Source organism: Populus euphratica, unplaced genomic scaffold (genome assembly GCF_000495115.2).
Source record: "Populus euphratica unplaced genomic scaffold, PopEup_1.0 scaffold795.1, whole genome shotgun sequence".
Classification (NCBI taxonomy): Eukaryota; Viridiplantae; Streptophyta; class Magnoliopsida; order Malpighiales; family Salicaceae; genus Populus; species Populus euphratica.
The window spans coordinates 87,860-101,353 of record NW_011500435.1 but is presented as its reverse complement, the minus strand read 5'-3'; the positions used below and the strand labels follow the sequence as shown (position 1 = coordinate 101,353).

At 35.3% G+C, this 13,494-nt stretch overlaps 2 protein-coding genes across 8 annotated transcripts; both read left to right on the top strand.

The window, feature by feature from the left end:
• The first annotated feature begins 2,126 nt into the window (after nucleotides 1-2,126).
• On the top strand, nucleotides 2,127-7,450 carry LOC105114665 (DENN domain-containing protein 1C-like). 7 transcript variants are annotated; one of them, XM_011011286.1, is made up of 8 exons: nucleotides 2,127-2,326; nucleotides 2,431-2,461; nucleotides 2,773-2,862; nucleotides 3,419-3,518; nucleotides 4,020-4,094; nucleotides 4,178-4,228; nucleotides 6,369-6,471; nucleotides 6,766-7,450. In XM_011011286.1, the coding sequence occupies exons 4-8, from the start codon at nucleotides 3,447-3,449 to the stop codon at nucleotides 6,801-6,803; spliced, it is 339 nt and encodes a 112-aa protein (XP_011009588.1). In that variant the 5' UTR covers nucleotides 2,127-2,326; nucleotides 2,431-2,461; nucleotides 2,773-2,862; nucleotides 3,419-3,446; the 3' UTR covers nucleotides 6,804-7,450. The 7 variants fall into 7 exon arrangements, 2 of the variants coding, with proteins under 2 accessions (XP_011009588.1, XP_011009589.1); XM_011011287.1 differs by having other exon boundaries at nucleotides 3,419-3,485; nucleotides 6,766-7,270; XR_840183.1 differs by lacking the exons at nucleotides 6,369-6,471; nucleotides 6,766-7,450 and adding an exon at nucleotides 4,532-4,933 and having other exon boundaries at nucleotides 3,419-3,485.
• Nucleotides 7,451-7,785: 335 nt separating this feature from the next.
• Nucleotides 7,786-9,960, top strand: LOC105114664 (growth-regulating factor 1-like). Its single transcript, XM_011011284.1, has 4 exons — nucleotides 7,786-8,380; nucleotides 8,520-8,979; nucleotides 9,101-9,603; nucleotides 9,717-9,960. The coding sequence occupies exons 1-4, from the start codon at nucleotides 8,197-8,199 to the stop codon at nucleotides 9,722-9,724; spliced, it is 1,155 nt and encodes a 384-aa protein (XP_011009586.1). The 5' UTR covers nucleotides 7,786-8,196; the 3' UTR covers nucleotides 9,725-9,960.
• The last annotated feature ends 3,534 nt before the right edge of the window (nucleotides 9,961-13,494 follow it).

Below are 13,494 nucleotides of genomic sequence, written 5' to 3'. Positions count from 1 at the left end.
ATCATTTGGACTTCTATAACTCTAGATATGGGCCAAACACTGAACAATGTTTGGGCTGGAGGACAGATTCAGACTTCTTTGTTGTTGCTCTAATTTGGACTTGAAAATAGATTTTTAGAACGTGGGCTCTATATGGAAGTTGTAGGCCTATGTTTTATCTTTCCATCCATATAAAGTAGACCTAAAGCTAAGATCTACAGCTCCAGATATTACCCAATAACCGAACAATGTTCTAGTTTGGACTGCACCGACATCTCTTTTTTAAGTTTGGCCATCTGTTTGTCATTTTAATTTCAGTTCTTAAATCCATCAATCAATCATTTCATTTATATGATAGGTCTGCATTTAAAATGAATATTTATCATAAATTAAAGGTATCTTATATTATTAGATACATTATTTTAAAACATGCTTTAGTTAAGGAGTTATTGATACTTCAAGTGCAAAATGATGATATAAAATCTTGATAAAAATGCACTTTTAAGTACTAATCAGTTGACATTTAAGATCTGGTTGTTTCCCTTTGTAGACTTTTCCTTCAAGGTATGGTTGTGCAAGATAAACACTGACACCAGGATTACATGGAGTAATAGTGCGGGACATGACTTTTCGATGACTTTCTTCATGTTGGATTGTGGCGCACACACTTTGAAAAGATGGGAGTTCAGTATTCATTAAAATATAACTTCTTAAATCCTTAAATTCAGGATTAAGGCTAGCCAACAACTGGAAGATTCGGTTTTCCTCAGTTCTTTTTCGCAGGAGTTCGATAGATCTCCAACTCACTCTATAGTCTTTTTAAGTTTCCTAGTAAGTTGACAAACGATTTGCCATCTTGATTAATATTGGCAATGTCTCGATTAATCTGAAAATCCAGCAAAGTTGTTTTGGTTTCCATATATATCATGAATGGCATTCCAAAGATCCAAAAAGGACTCAGAGTAACTAAAAATTTCAACAAGATTACGCTCCATTGAATTTAGAATCCAAGACATAACTAGTTGATCTTTTGATAACCGGGCTTCATATTCCAACCTCAGGGGATAGGGGATTTTAGCGTGCCATTGATAAATCCCAATTTTGATCTTCCACTGAGAGCGATTGTGATTGCTCTAGACTAAGGAAGGTAATTAAATTCATTCAACAATACAAAGCTCAGTTTACGAGCAGTGTTGATATCATTATCAACAACGTTGGATAAGGAAGTTACCATCTCCTTTGTTCCTCCAACTGCATCATGACTTTCAAAGTTAGCCATGACAAAACACAGGGGAAGGATTTAAAACACGGAAGAATTGGAACAGGGAGCGAGAGATCACCGCTTTGATACCATGAAGAATTTAGGAGTGAAAGAGATTCATGTTCTTTACTATTGATTGTCCACCAAAGTTACATACATATATATAAGGAAACAAAGCTAGACTCTGTTTCAATCTCTCTCGGATTGTTATCCTATTATATATAGGATTTAAATTGTAACAGTACACGATATTATCTTTAACTATAACCATAATTTTAGGAGCTAACAGATGATGAAGTATTACTAGAATATAAACACTTGACACAGGATATTTCTCATAACTTCACTTTTCTTTCCCTGTATTAAACCCTTACCAAAACTATTATATGAATATCCTATATAGATTTACACTCCTCTTGAATAGTTAAGTAATTATAAAAAATTTATTCTAAAATTTTTTTAATATCTTAAGATTTTTCTAGAAGTGGATATTTTAAAAATTAATATAAGTGATGGTGTGATTGAAGTTTGCTTGAACTCTTCACATAAACCTCTTTTTATTGTTATAGTAAAATTCTCAATATAAAATTAAATCAATTCTAAAATAATATAGTAAAATTCTAAAAAAAATTTAAGAGGGCATTTGCCCTCTCTTGTCCTCACGTGGCTCCGCCACTATTTGCAAATGATGACTCACTCAAGAAATAAGTGTGTGTATATATCTATGAACATAATGCATAAATGAGAATATTATCATATATGCATTAATATATATATATATATATATATATTGTAATTAATACTTTTTATAGCCACGTCATGAGTTTGTTTGTTTACATAATACAATCCATGCTTTATCGGATAAGCTTTTATAATTGCGCAGCATTTATATACATATCCATCAGTGTGTGGGTGGAGATGACATTCTTACGAGTTCAGTAAAAATGCATTCTCTGTGGCTTCCAGGGTTCTCCCAGTGATGACAGAAACTTTAGGAGTGATGTTGATGACACAGAGACAGAAGAGGCATCCTTTTCTGGCCAGGAAGATTCAAGTGATCGCATTGATATTCTTGAATGGGCTAAGGTCTGCATCTCTTTTGTATTAGATGTAGCTTTGTACATGTTTTAAGTCCAATATTCTTGTGTAATGACATGACTGAAAGTTGTCAGGTTTCCTCTATTTTGCAGGCAAATAACCATGGATCATTGCAGCTTCTGTGTGAGTATTACCAGTTACATTTCCCTTCTGGGGGTTCTACTCTTAGATTTCAGCCTTTGGAGAACCTTCATCCCTTGGAATATCATAGACTTGATGGGGCTGTTTTACATATTAATGGCTCAACTATTGATTTGAGATCCTGCAGTGAAAGTCTGGAACTTGCGGATCGACGTAGATACAATTATAGAATGATGGCTTTGTGAAATGAGACATTGCCTCCTTTCTATTGTCACATGTAGTTGAATTTTCTTCAACCATCAGCTGTACTTATTTCTAGACTATTTCATGTGGTTGCTGTTTATCTTAATCAGGCACACCATGCACTCTTGGCAGAGGAGGAAGCAACTGCATTATCAACCTGGGCCGTTGCATGTATATGCGGATCCATGAGACTTGAGCATGTAATGCCTTTGCTAGGTTTTTGGATTTGTTATTTCTTAAAAATGGTCTGTTTTAGGTTTCCTACTGTGCCTGGCTAGTCTAACATGGATTATGTACAATCTCTGTATGTGCCTAAATTTGTTTCACCTCTGTTCTGATGCGGCAAAATATGTAGTATATTGATGCTTGCATTAGAAGGTTGTGTCAAGGTTTGTGTGCTTATCTTAATCATGGAGATATGCTTGTCCATTGCTGGGTAATTACTGGAATTCTTTTGTTTAGTGAGGTTAAAGTTGAGATATGCATCAAATTTGGTGGCCTTTTGTATTTATTGTTTCCTACCGATACTTTATTTTTCTTGAAAAGACAAGTGAATTTGCCTGGCTGCTGCTGTTGCTCTTCCCTTTAAGTTTACTGTGGGTGTGATTTCCCTTCAATATGGCTTAATGTTGCTAATGTGGAACATGGTTGCTTCTGAAGTTCTTTGTTGATATGTGGTGATTGAAATGAATGTAGTTATTGCACTTTTGCCTTAAATATTTACGTAAAAGCAAAATCTAATCTCCATGCATGCAGATCTTGACATTGTTTGCAGGAGCCCCGCATGCAAGAGAAGCAGATTGTGGTTCTTTGTTCTAATTTGGTATGTATGTACGTGGTTCTTTGTTCTAATTTGGTATGTATGTACATTTCATGTCAGCTTGACAATCTTTGTTCTCATCTTGTATTGGATTTTGGATTTTTTGCATACTTAATGCATAAACATGGAGAATAGGATGCTGAAGAACAGCTTAACTGGCTGAAAGCTACTCATTTGTGCCATAAATGTTCAAGTTAGGATCCTTTCATATCCCTTAGATGTTAAACGGAATAGTTTCTTATGCAATTGAAATTTTGTGGATGTTATGATACTGATGTAGAACAAGGGTAGAAATTGAAGAAGGGTATAATAAAATCCTAATGTTACAAACATCACAGCAAGAAAATTTCCTAAATAATGACCGGAAAACTTGCTAAAATCCTAACGTTACAAACATCATAACAAGAAAACTTCAAAAGTAATGATAAACTTACAAAATCGATGAAATTAAATTAACTAGCAATAATTCCTCTTCTTGTATGCCATGAAATAGTACAGTTTGGAGATAGTAATGATGTTAAACACTTTGTTATACAGGGAATCTTGTCTGCTTCAGTTTTGTCAATTATCCCTCTAATTTGTCCCTATCGGTGGCAAAGCTTGCTGATGCCGGTGTGATTTCCAGCAGTGTTGTCTATGTTTTTTAGCAGAAAACATCAGTCTTCTTAATTGTATCTTGTATTGGTAATTTTCAGATTTTAGCAGATGACATGCTGGACTTTTTGGATGCTCCTGTTCCATACATTGTGAGTTTCATTTTCCAGCCTCGTTATCCTCAAGTGCTAGGTTCCTATCTGTTTGGAATGAACTATATCTATTGTGTAAGGTAGGTGGATTCTGTGTTCTTATGTGTGCGCTGGTACTGTTGTTCCATTGTCTCATCCAAGCTAACAGCTTATAAGCAAACAATCTCACTGTTATGATCACACTTTTTTGTCTAATGTTGGTACTGACTTGTTTGGTTTGACCACTTTATATTACACTTATAGCTAGGTTGGTGTGAAGAACAAAACAAAATTAAGTAATGTCATTTTGGTTGATGCCAACAGGAATCAACAAGTTAACTTTTGAGGGCCCATAATTTTATGCCGCGTCTATTTTACATGCTGAGACAAAGAACCCAGTATTTCCCATTACTTGTCGTAATTAATAGTTGAAGTCACCAGCGATACCACAGCTACCAAAACACAGGGAGCTATTATATCATCCCTAATTCCTTATCATTCAAAGCTTGTGGGAGAAAGGGCAGTGTATGAGTGTACAGATGTGCAGGTGTGCTTCTGCTTGACCATTACTTTTCCTCATTATAATCAATCCTCCCCAGTGGACACTGATTAGTAGACAGCTAGCATGACAGCACGCTGTAGTGAATAGCAGGGAAGGTCACACGCCAAAAGTTGCTAAAATGCAGTATAGAATTACAAAATTACCGTACAAAACTAGCAATTTGCGTTGTATTTTTGTTATGCTTTTTTTTTTGTGAAATTAGGTGAATGTTTTATACAACTTCGAGATGTGTATGAACGTATCGGGACTACAAAATGCAGTAAAGAACTATAAAATGACTATATATGAAACTGTTGGCTTGCAATATAGTTACGCCAAGTGACAGTATATTATGTCTTGTTTTTGTAGAACTCTGTGTGAATGTTTTACACCAAATTCTCAGACTATTCATTATCAGCATGACATCATGCTGTTAATGAATCATTTTCCTTTTTTTTATTTTCCTTTCCAAAGATGATGACTATGGCTCTATAGAGCTTTGGATATATTACCAGTTAATTTTGTAAACATATTAGTGGAACTTAATCAGTAAGATTGCATGAGATGGTAAGTGGCAGCATTGGATCCTGATAAGCACAAGATTACTAATTTCATATTGTGTCCCTGCACAAAACTATGTCCTAGCTCGTAGCAGGAGGCAGTCCTGTAGTCTTTGTGATGTGCTATACAAGATTGTCACTAGCATTTTGTTTTTTGAGTATTGACCCCCATATAAACCCTGAGCAAAATATGGAAACAAATGATCATTACCTAGTATTTAATTGAACATGAATGCTTATCTAGATCCCTTAACCTGTGGACTTGATCTGAAGAGCCTATCAATACTGTAGGATCTGGATTTTTTTCGAGTATTCTTCTTTTCTCATATAAACAGTTCTTCAGATGGTGAATTTTGAATACCTTTATAAATAGGACATTTAGCTTTGCATTGTATTTTAAATGTGATATTATGGGCACCTTGGGCTGCCAAGTGCAAGAAGCACTTGTACTGCTTTGAGTACAAGTGTTGAAGGGCTTGTGCTATCTTTTTTGTTTTCAATGACCTTTGGCAAATAAAGAACTATTAGCTCCATATACAGGTATCGTTGTTCCTAAAGGAGAGTTTCGTAGATTAGTTCCCTAGAGGTGATCGACTATTTATGAAGGTTTGAACCCCTACTTTATAAGTGTCAACTTAATTATATTTGCTGTCAATTGGATTAAACTGTAAGGATAGAAGAGGTGCCATATTGAGTTCCTTATTCCTCATTGTGTCAAGCAGCTTTTCGTGGATACACAGACAGCTCTTCTCTGTACATACAGATTTTATTCCTTCATTTTTCCACAAGGAATAGGTCTGTTATGCGAGGTTGATTCGTAACTATACTAATAATCTATGGTAAATAGCAAGTTCTGAATACTTATGATGCTTGGCCAATGCTCAACTGGCAACAGTCCCAAACACTAAAGACATTGCAATTCCTAGAGGTTTTAACACCAGGGAAAATGGGCTGGAGTTAGCCTGCCTTTGGGCAGACTACAGGGGTTCTAGTAATAGGAAAAATGTAATCTTCACAAATACAATGGTACTCATTTTTGTCTGGATTTTCTTGATGCCAGAAGTTGCATCTCCTTTGGGTTGAGTTTGTCAGGGAGAAACTTGGGGAGGGGAGAATGCGTTGGATGTTCACCTCTAGAGAGCTGGAAGGATCCTTCCTCACCTGTAAGTTCTATACCTCCTAGTTCGGATCTCCCCCATTGAAATGTTCTCGATGCTCTTAATTTAGATGGATTGACTTTAATTCCTCTCCATATTCGTCAAACAGTTAGATGTCGATAACCCATTTATAGTTTCATGATTTATAAAATTGAACTATTTTGTGTCCATCTATTCTGATCGATTGCGTCGCATGACATCCAAGTTTGGCTGGTATTTAGGATGGATGTATCTATATTGGAATGTGATTTTATAAATCTTGATGAAATCACAGTAAGTTGTTTTGTCATCATGATTCAGACGAGAATTACAAGACCATCTTGGCATTACCAGCCTGAATGGGACCATTCCCTGAAATGAAGTTTACATATTACATGTCGGGCACTAGGGAGAAGGTTGCCGGTGCTCCTGTTGCGTGGGCTCACAAAGTGATAATGGGAGGTGAGAGGCACACGGTGTGTTTGTCTTCCTCCTCCATTGTGTGTTGTACTTGAGAGTTCAAACCGTGGAAGAAGGCGGCCTCTACTTTACCGAATTCGACGGCATTTATGAGATCTCTAGTGAAAAACTAGACGGCAATGCCTTTAAGATAGTCAAGATGACGTTCATGCTATTTTACCAATGCCATGAGTTTTCACTCCTTCTACCTGCATAAAAATCTCAAGCTGGACGTGATAGAAGATTATATCCCAGTCAAACAAAATCAACAACTTGTTTCCTTGTGATATCGATCTAATCTTCTTTTGGTTTCTGATTGAGAGAGAATCAGGCTGTGTTTAAGCATAGACTAATGAGTGATGAACACCAACCAAAAAGGGAATAGAGTAATCAGAAAACAAAGAAAAAAGTCTCACACAGACTTGCTTGTCTTTTTTAAAAAAGACAAGCAAGCTAAAACATGTTAACTCGATGACCATCTGAGCCAAGACCAAACAAAATAAAATATTTTTGTCTCGTAAAGTAAAAAGGAAAGGGAGCCAGGAAAACGAGGGAGAGGGGTTTCACTCAGTTTTATCAGAACCCAGAACACCCCAAACCCCCCCCCACAAAAAAAAAACTGAATATCTCGTTTTCTCAATTTCCCAGATTGAGAAAGGTCGAATTGTAAGTGGAGGAGGAGGGTACTGGGGTCTGAGGTAAAGGAACAGAAAAGGTAAAGGAGTTAGTAGCAGTAAAAACTCAAACCGTACATCCTTCCCAGAGCAGGCAAGCATTGGCTCCAGACACCAACTCCCCTCCTCTGTCTTGATACTAAAGAAAAGAAAATATTATTACTTTTCTCTTTTGTTTCTTGCAGTCCACTCTCCTCCTCTATTAGTTTATGCGTTTTCGTAGTGTTGTCAGAGACAAGAGCTGCCAGGCAGCTTAGCTTGCAGCATCAGAAGCATCAGAGAGGTTCAGACATAACATAAGCAGAGTTTGGGGGTGAGAGGGAGAGAGAGAGTGAGCAGCAATGTAATCAGAACCGTTAGTTTTTTCCATCTACAGAAATTTTGCAGGCCAATGGTCCCTCAAATAAATAAACCTGCTCTACTCTCCAAGCCATTAGTAGTTATAAACCACACGCATTCACTCATCCTCAACACACACAACCTCCTTTCTTTCTTCCTGCAACAGTCCCTGCCCTTTCACTTCACTCTTAAAACTTAAAAGGAGTTCTTTTCCGTCTTCTTCTTAATCTCTTCTCTTTTCGAGAGCTCCTTCTCCTTCTCCTTATCTTTCCAGAGTAAAATGATAATGAGTGGAGGAAACAGGTTTCTCTTCACTGCATCCCAGTGGCAAGAGCTTGAGCATCAAGCACTAATCTACAAGTACATGGTTTCTGGCATCCCCATCCCTCCTGATCTCCTCTTCACCATCAAAAGAAGCGTCTGCTTGGACTCTTCAAATCTCTTTCCTCGCCAACATCCACATTGTGAGCCCATTACACACGCACACACGCGCCCCTCTCTTGATTTCTGTCTCCACAATTTCTTTTTAAGTCTCTCTTTTCTCTCATCTGGGCTTTATCTGAACTAACATATCGAGTACTTTGGTGTGTTTTGTGGGTGCAGTTGCTTGGAGCTGTTTTCAGATGGGTTTAGGGAGGAAAACGGATCCAGAACCAGGGAGGTGCAGGAGAACAGATGGAAAGAAATGGAGATGCTCAAAAGAAGCATACCCAGATTCCAAGTACTGTGAGAGACACATGCACAGAGGGAAGAACCGTTCAAGAAAGCCTGTGGAAGTTGCAACACAAACACAATCAACATCACCACCAACTGTCTCATCAATCACCAGAAACCACTCCAATAACTCATTACTAACAACATCCTCCCATTCTCTTTCGTTATTAATGTCACCTGAGACCCAACACCGGAATCACCTTCACTATCCTGCAGGTTACCATGCCCATCCAAACCATCAATTTTTGTCTTCTTCAACATCCACTGGAATTGGTCTGTTACCTCAAGAAAATTCTACCCACTTGCTTTTGGACTCTGGTGGTTCTTCTATGACCAATGCAGATTTCAGGTCTGTTTGCAAAAGTAATGTGGTATTTATAGTAGTACTTTTTCTGTGTTTTCTATTTTATTAATAGCTTTTCTTAATAGTTTGTGTTTTGTGTTTATAAAAAAAAAAAAAAAAGAAACAGGAGGAGTTTTTACGGGCTGAAAGAGGAGGTTGACGAACATGCTTTCTTCTCAGAACCTTCAGGCTCTATGAGAAGCTTGCCTGGTTCATCTTTGGATGATGCTTGGCAACTCACCCCGCTCACAATTAACTCTTCTTCTTCTTCTTCTTCTAGTACCAATTCTTCAAAGCAGAGGAGTTTGTCTAGTTTAGATAATGAGTATTCTTATTTGCAGCTTCAAAGCTTATGCGATCATGATATCCCAAAACATCAAAAACAGCATCAACATAACTATCTTCTGGGAAATGATATAAGTAATCTAGGACCCATAAAAATGGAGAAGGAAGAACCCCAAAAGACTGTCCATCGTTTCTTTGATGAGTGGCCACCAAAGAAAAAACAATCGTGGCTTTATTTTGGTGACAAATCATCAAACAGTGCTTCAGTTTCAACAACGAGGCTCTCAATATCCATTCCTTCATCACATGACTTTCTTCCGAGCTTTAATTCAAGAAGTAATAATGGTAATCAATTCCTCTGGTCAATATCTATTCACTTTTTTTTTCCTGTGGTTTCTCTTTTTTAAACCAGATAGATACCTTTTTTTTTCATCCATGAAAGTTATTTTGTTTTGCAGATGGTTGAGTTTACATCGGTGGGTTTCTTGATGTACTAGTCGGTGGTGGGGGGGTTCACTGCTTTTTGTCAAGAGGGCTAGGCTAATAAGAACTGCTCAACTCTTTTGTTTCTTTCTCCAAAATGTGATTGAGATTTGATTATGTGGATGTTTAATGAAGTATCCAATGTCTTTAGCTTTGCTGGTTCTGTTCTTCTCCCCCCACTTCACTTTAGAGTTCATAAATAAATAGATTTCAAGGACACAGGCAAAATCTACTTAATGGTATGGTAGCTGAAGTATTAATATGAATGTATGGCCTGGCTTCATAATGGTTTGCTTTTAGTTTCGGACACTTCCCCTTGCTGCAGTTATAGTTGAGGGACCTGATGCATGGCCCCAGGATTTGCTAATTTGTCACTTATCAACTCACCAAGGTACCCTACTTGTAGTCATCAAACTGACACAGCATACAATTACTTCAAAAATGGGCAATGCGCTATATATTGTGGAAGAAGACAATTACCAAATGGGTACTTGTATCTCTCAATCTTCTTTAAAAATGGTTGCGTATGAGCTAATTCTCACAAATTACATGGAAAAGAAAAATAGAGCATTTCGCATGCAACACACTTCTGCCATATCTCCTGCTCATGGAGCCCTTGAATTTGATGAGCACGCTTCGGAAAAAGCAGAGCAGTACGTCAGCTTTTAACCCTCTTGCTACCCTACTTCTCTTTTCCTTTCTTGGGGCTTTTATTGAACGAATTTTAATCAGAAACTATCTGAGCAGAAATGGGAAGGGAGGTATGAGGTATCACCCTGGTGTTTAGCATTTGCTGGGCATTTTGTTCCCTCTTATCTCGATGAACTTCAGGTTGGTTATAATGCGATGAGGGGAGGGATGTTTCAGTCATGGAGAAAGGAGCCAGCCAGCCATGGGGAGGTCAGGTGAACAGCACTAGTCTGCTTCTGTTCTGAACCTTCTGATGGATGTGCATGTGTGGGTCTGGTGCGTTCCTCAGAAAAGGAGAAATGCATAGAGACTAGACCTTAAAAAGGACTCCCCACGGAATCTTGCAGTCAGTACGGAAGCAAAGCCATACAGCACCCTTGTTAATCCTCTCACCAAACATCTCTTATCAGACTCGGACTCTGTGTACTTAATCAGGTTTTTTTTTTTTTTTAATTAACACATTAAACTTGGAAGTTCTGACAAAATATTGCACAAGCGCGAGTAAATACAGACCAAACAGAGTCTCTCTCTCTTAATCTTATCGATGCCCTCACTATCTTTCTAAAAAACCCACCAACAATTTTCTTTATCTTATTTTTAAAACAATTAAAAATAAAATGCATCTTAATCTTCAAGTATTTTGGGATGTTTTTGTATTCAAAACCCATAGTTATCTTATCATCTGCCACCCCAACCCCAATCTTTTTTCTAATCCTGCAAGAAAAATAAATATACTGAATAAATATACTGAATTTTTATAAATTTACATTTGATTTAATAAAAATAAAATAATTATTAAGGTTGAATTTAAGGTTTATAATAAATTTAAATTTTGATGAATTAATGATACATTAATTAAAAATATCATTAATTAGAGTTGATTGGATAGAGTTGAACATGAAAATAAGTTAAATTAATTATGAATTAATTATTTCAATTAATTATATGTTATGTTTAATTTGATTAAGTTGCTAAATTAAGGATTTTATATGTATTGTTGGATCAACTAATAATATAATTAACTATACTTGTTGATTTCATACAAGAGAACATGAATGACATAGAATTATGATAAATTACACATTCCATTGAATTGTTAATAAGTGATGAATCTTGTATTTTCTTTGAATTATGTTAATTTGCTATAAATTTAGGTTTGATTTAATACAATTGAGCATGAAAAGATCAATGAGATTTTGTATCATGAATTATGCTTAGTTTTTTTTGTGAAGTTTGCTTGTACGTTCATGATGTGAATAGTAGTATATCACTTATAATGACATAAACAATTTTTTATTAAATGGTTTTTTAGGCATATCATATACAAAAATAAAGGAAACTATTTGTTATGGACTTGGATGGAATTATAATGATAATGATATTGAAATAACTTGGAGTTGTAGGATTGATAAACATCAATATTATCTTGCACTGATTATGTGTGATGACAATTTCAAAACAATGATTGATTTTTTTAATCCAAAGTGGTTTGAATATAATGATATTATATGTGAGGAGTTGACCAAAAATTTTGTGTGTCTCAACTTTTGCTGGTCCTTTAAATCCCATTAGCAGATTGATTAGTAATTAAAAGTGTATTTTTATTAAGGTTTTATATCATCATTTTGCACTTGAAGTATCAATAACTTCTTAATTAAAGCATGTTTTATAATAATGTATTTAATAATATAAGATACCTTTAATTTGTGGTAAATGTTTATCTTAAATGTAGACCTATCATATAAATAAAAGGATTGATTGATGAGTTTAAGTACTAAAATTGAAAGGACAAAGAGATGACCAAACTTAGAAAAAAGATTTTGGTGCAGTCTAAACTAGAACACTGTTAAGTAATTGGGTTATATCTGGAGCTATAGATCTCGGATTTATGTTTACTTTATATGGATAGAAAGGTAAAATATAGGCCTACAACTTTCATGTGAAGTCCAAGATTTAAAAAGACTGTTTTCAAGTTCAAATTATAGCAACAACGAAAAAGTCCAAATATGTCCTGCAGCCCAAACACTGTTTAGTGCTTAACCCATATCTTAAGTTTTGGGAGTTTAAATTATCTCAATTTTTTTTTCTATAAAGCTAAGATAATTTCTTAGAATTTTCATGTGGAGGTCTAGTTCAAATTCTAACGTTATGAATGATGTTTTATTCAAACAAGAAGATAAGGATTGTCATCAAGTCAAGAGTTGGTCACCCACTCAATAAGTAGTCATCAAATCAATAATTTTCAATTTTAGCCTATAAAAGGAGGCATTTGTCATGCATTTAGACATTTTGGTTTCCAGATCAAGATCATACTCTTGCTTTCTCTCTTTGTATTTTTATAATGCAATTTTGTTTTCATTAATATCTTGTTTATGTCTTTCATTTCTTTTCCTTCGCTTAGTTAACTTTTATGTTATTTATGTTCTTATCTTATTTATTTATGTTTCTCCTTTTCATTATGTTTAGCTAAGTTTATTATATTAAGATGAAAATGTTACACCAATGGTGTAAGAACAAGTATAGTGTAAACTCAACATAGACTTTAATGTTTGATATTAATATGTTTTGTATTTGTTATCTTGTTCACTCTTAATACTTTGTTTGTTAAATGGTTAATTTAGATTTATGTTATATAACACTTGGTATAACAAATACTTAGCACTTTCATAGCCCAATAGAATGGCATAACCTACACCTATGCTATGAAAAGAACTTGATTTGTTATTAATATAAGTTATAATCATGAATGCTTGACAATATTTACAATTATTATCATTATTCAAATAAGATAACTAATGTAATCATGTTAACAACTTATAATTTGATTGAAACTTCCTTATGTGTGGTTTCTAGTTGACTAATAAGAGTGTATACTATACTTGTTTGAAATATCATTAGCGAATCCTCTAACCTTAACATTTGTTTTTATCATTGTTTGATCCTCACATTAATCTTCCATCTGAAAGTTCTCATTAACTTCTTTTTTTTCTTCTTTTTCACTACTACTTCTACTACTGCTATTATTGTTGTTGTTGTTGTTGTTGTTGTTGTTGTTGTTGTATT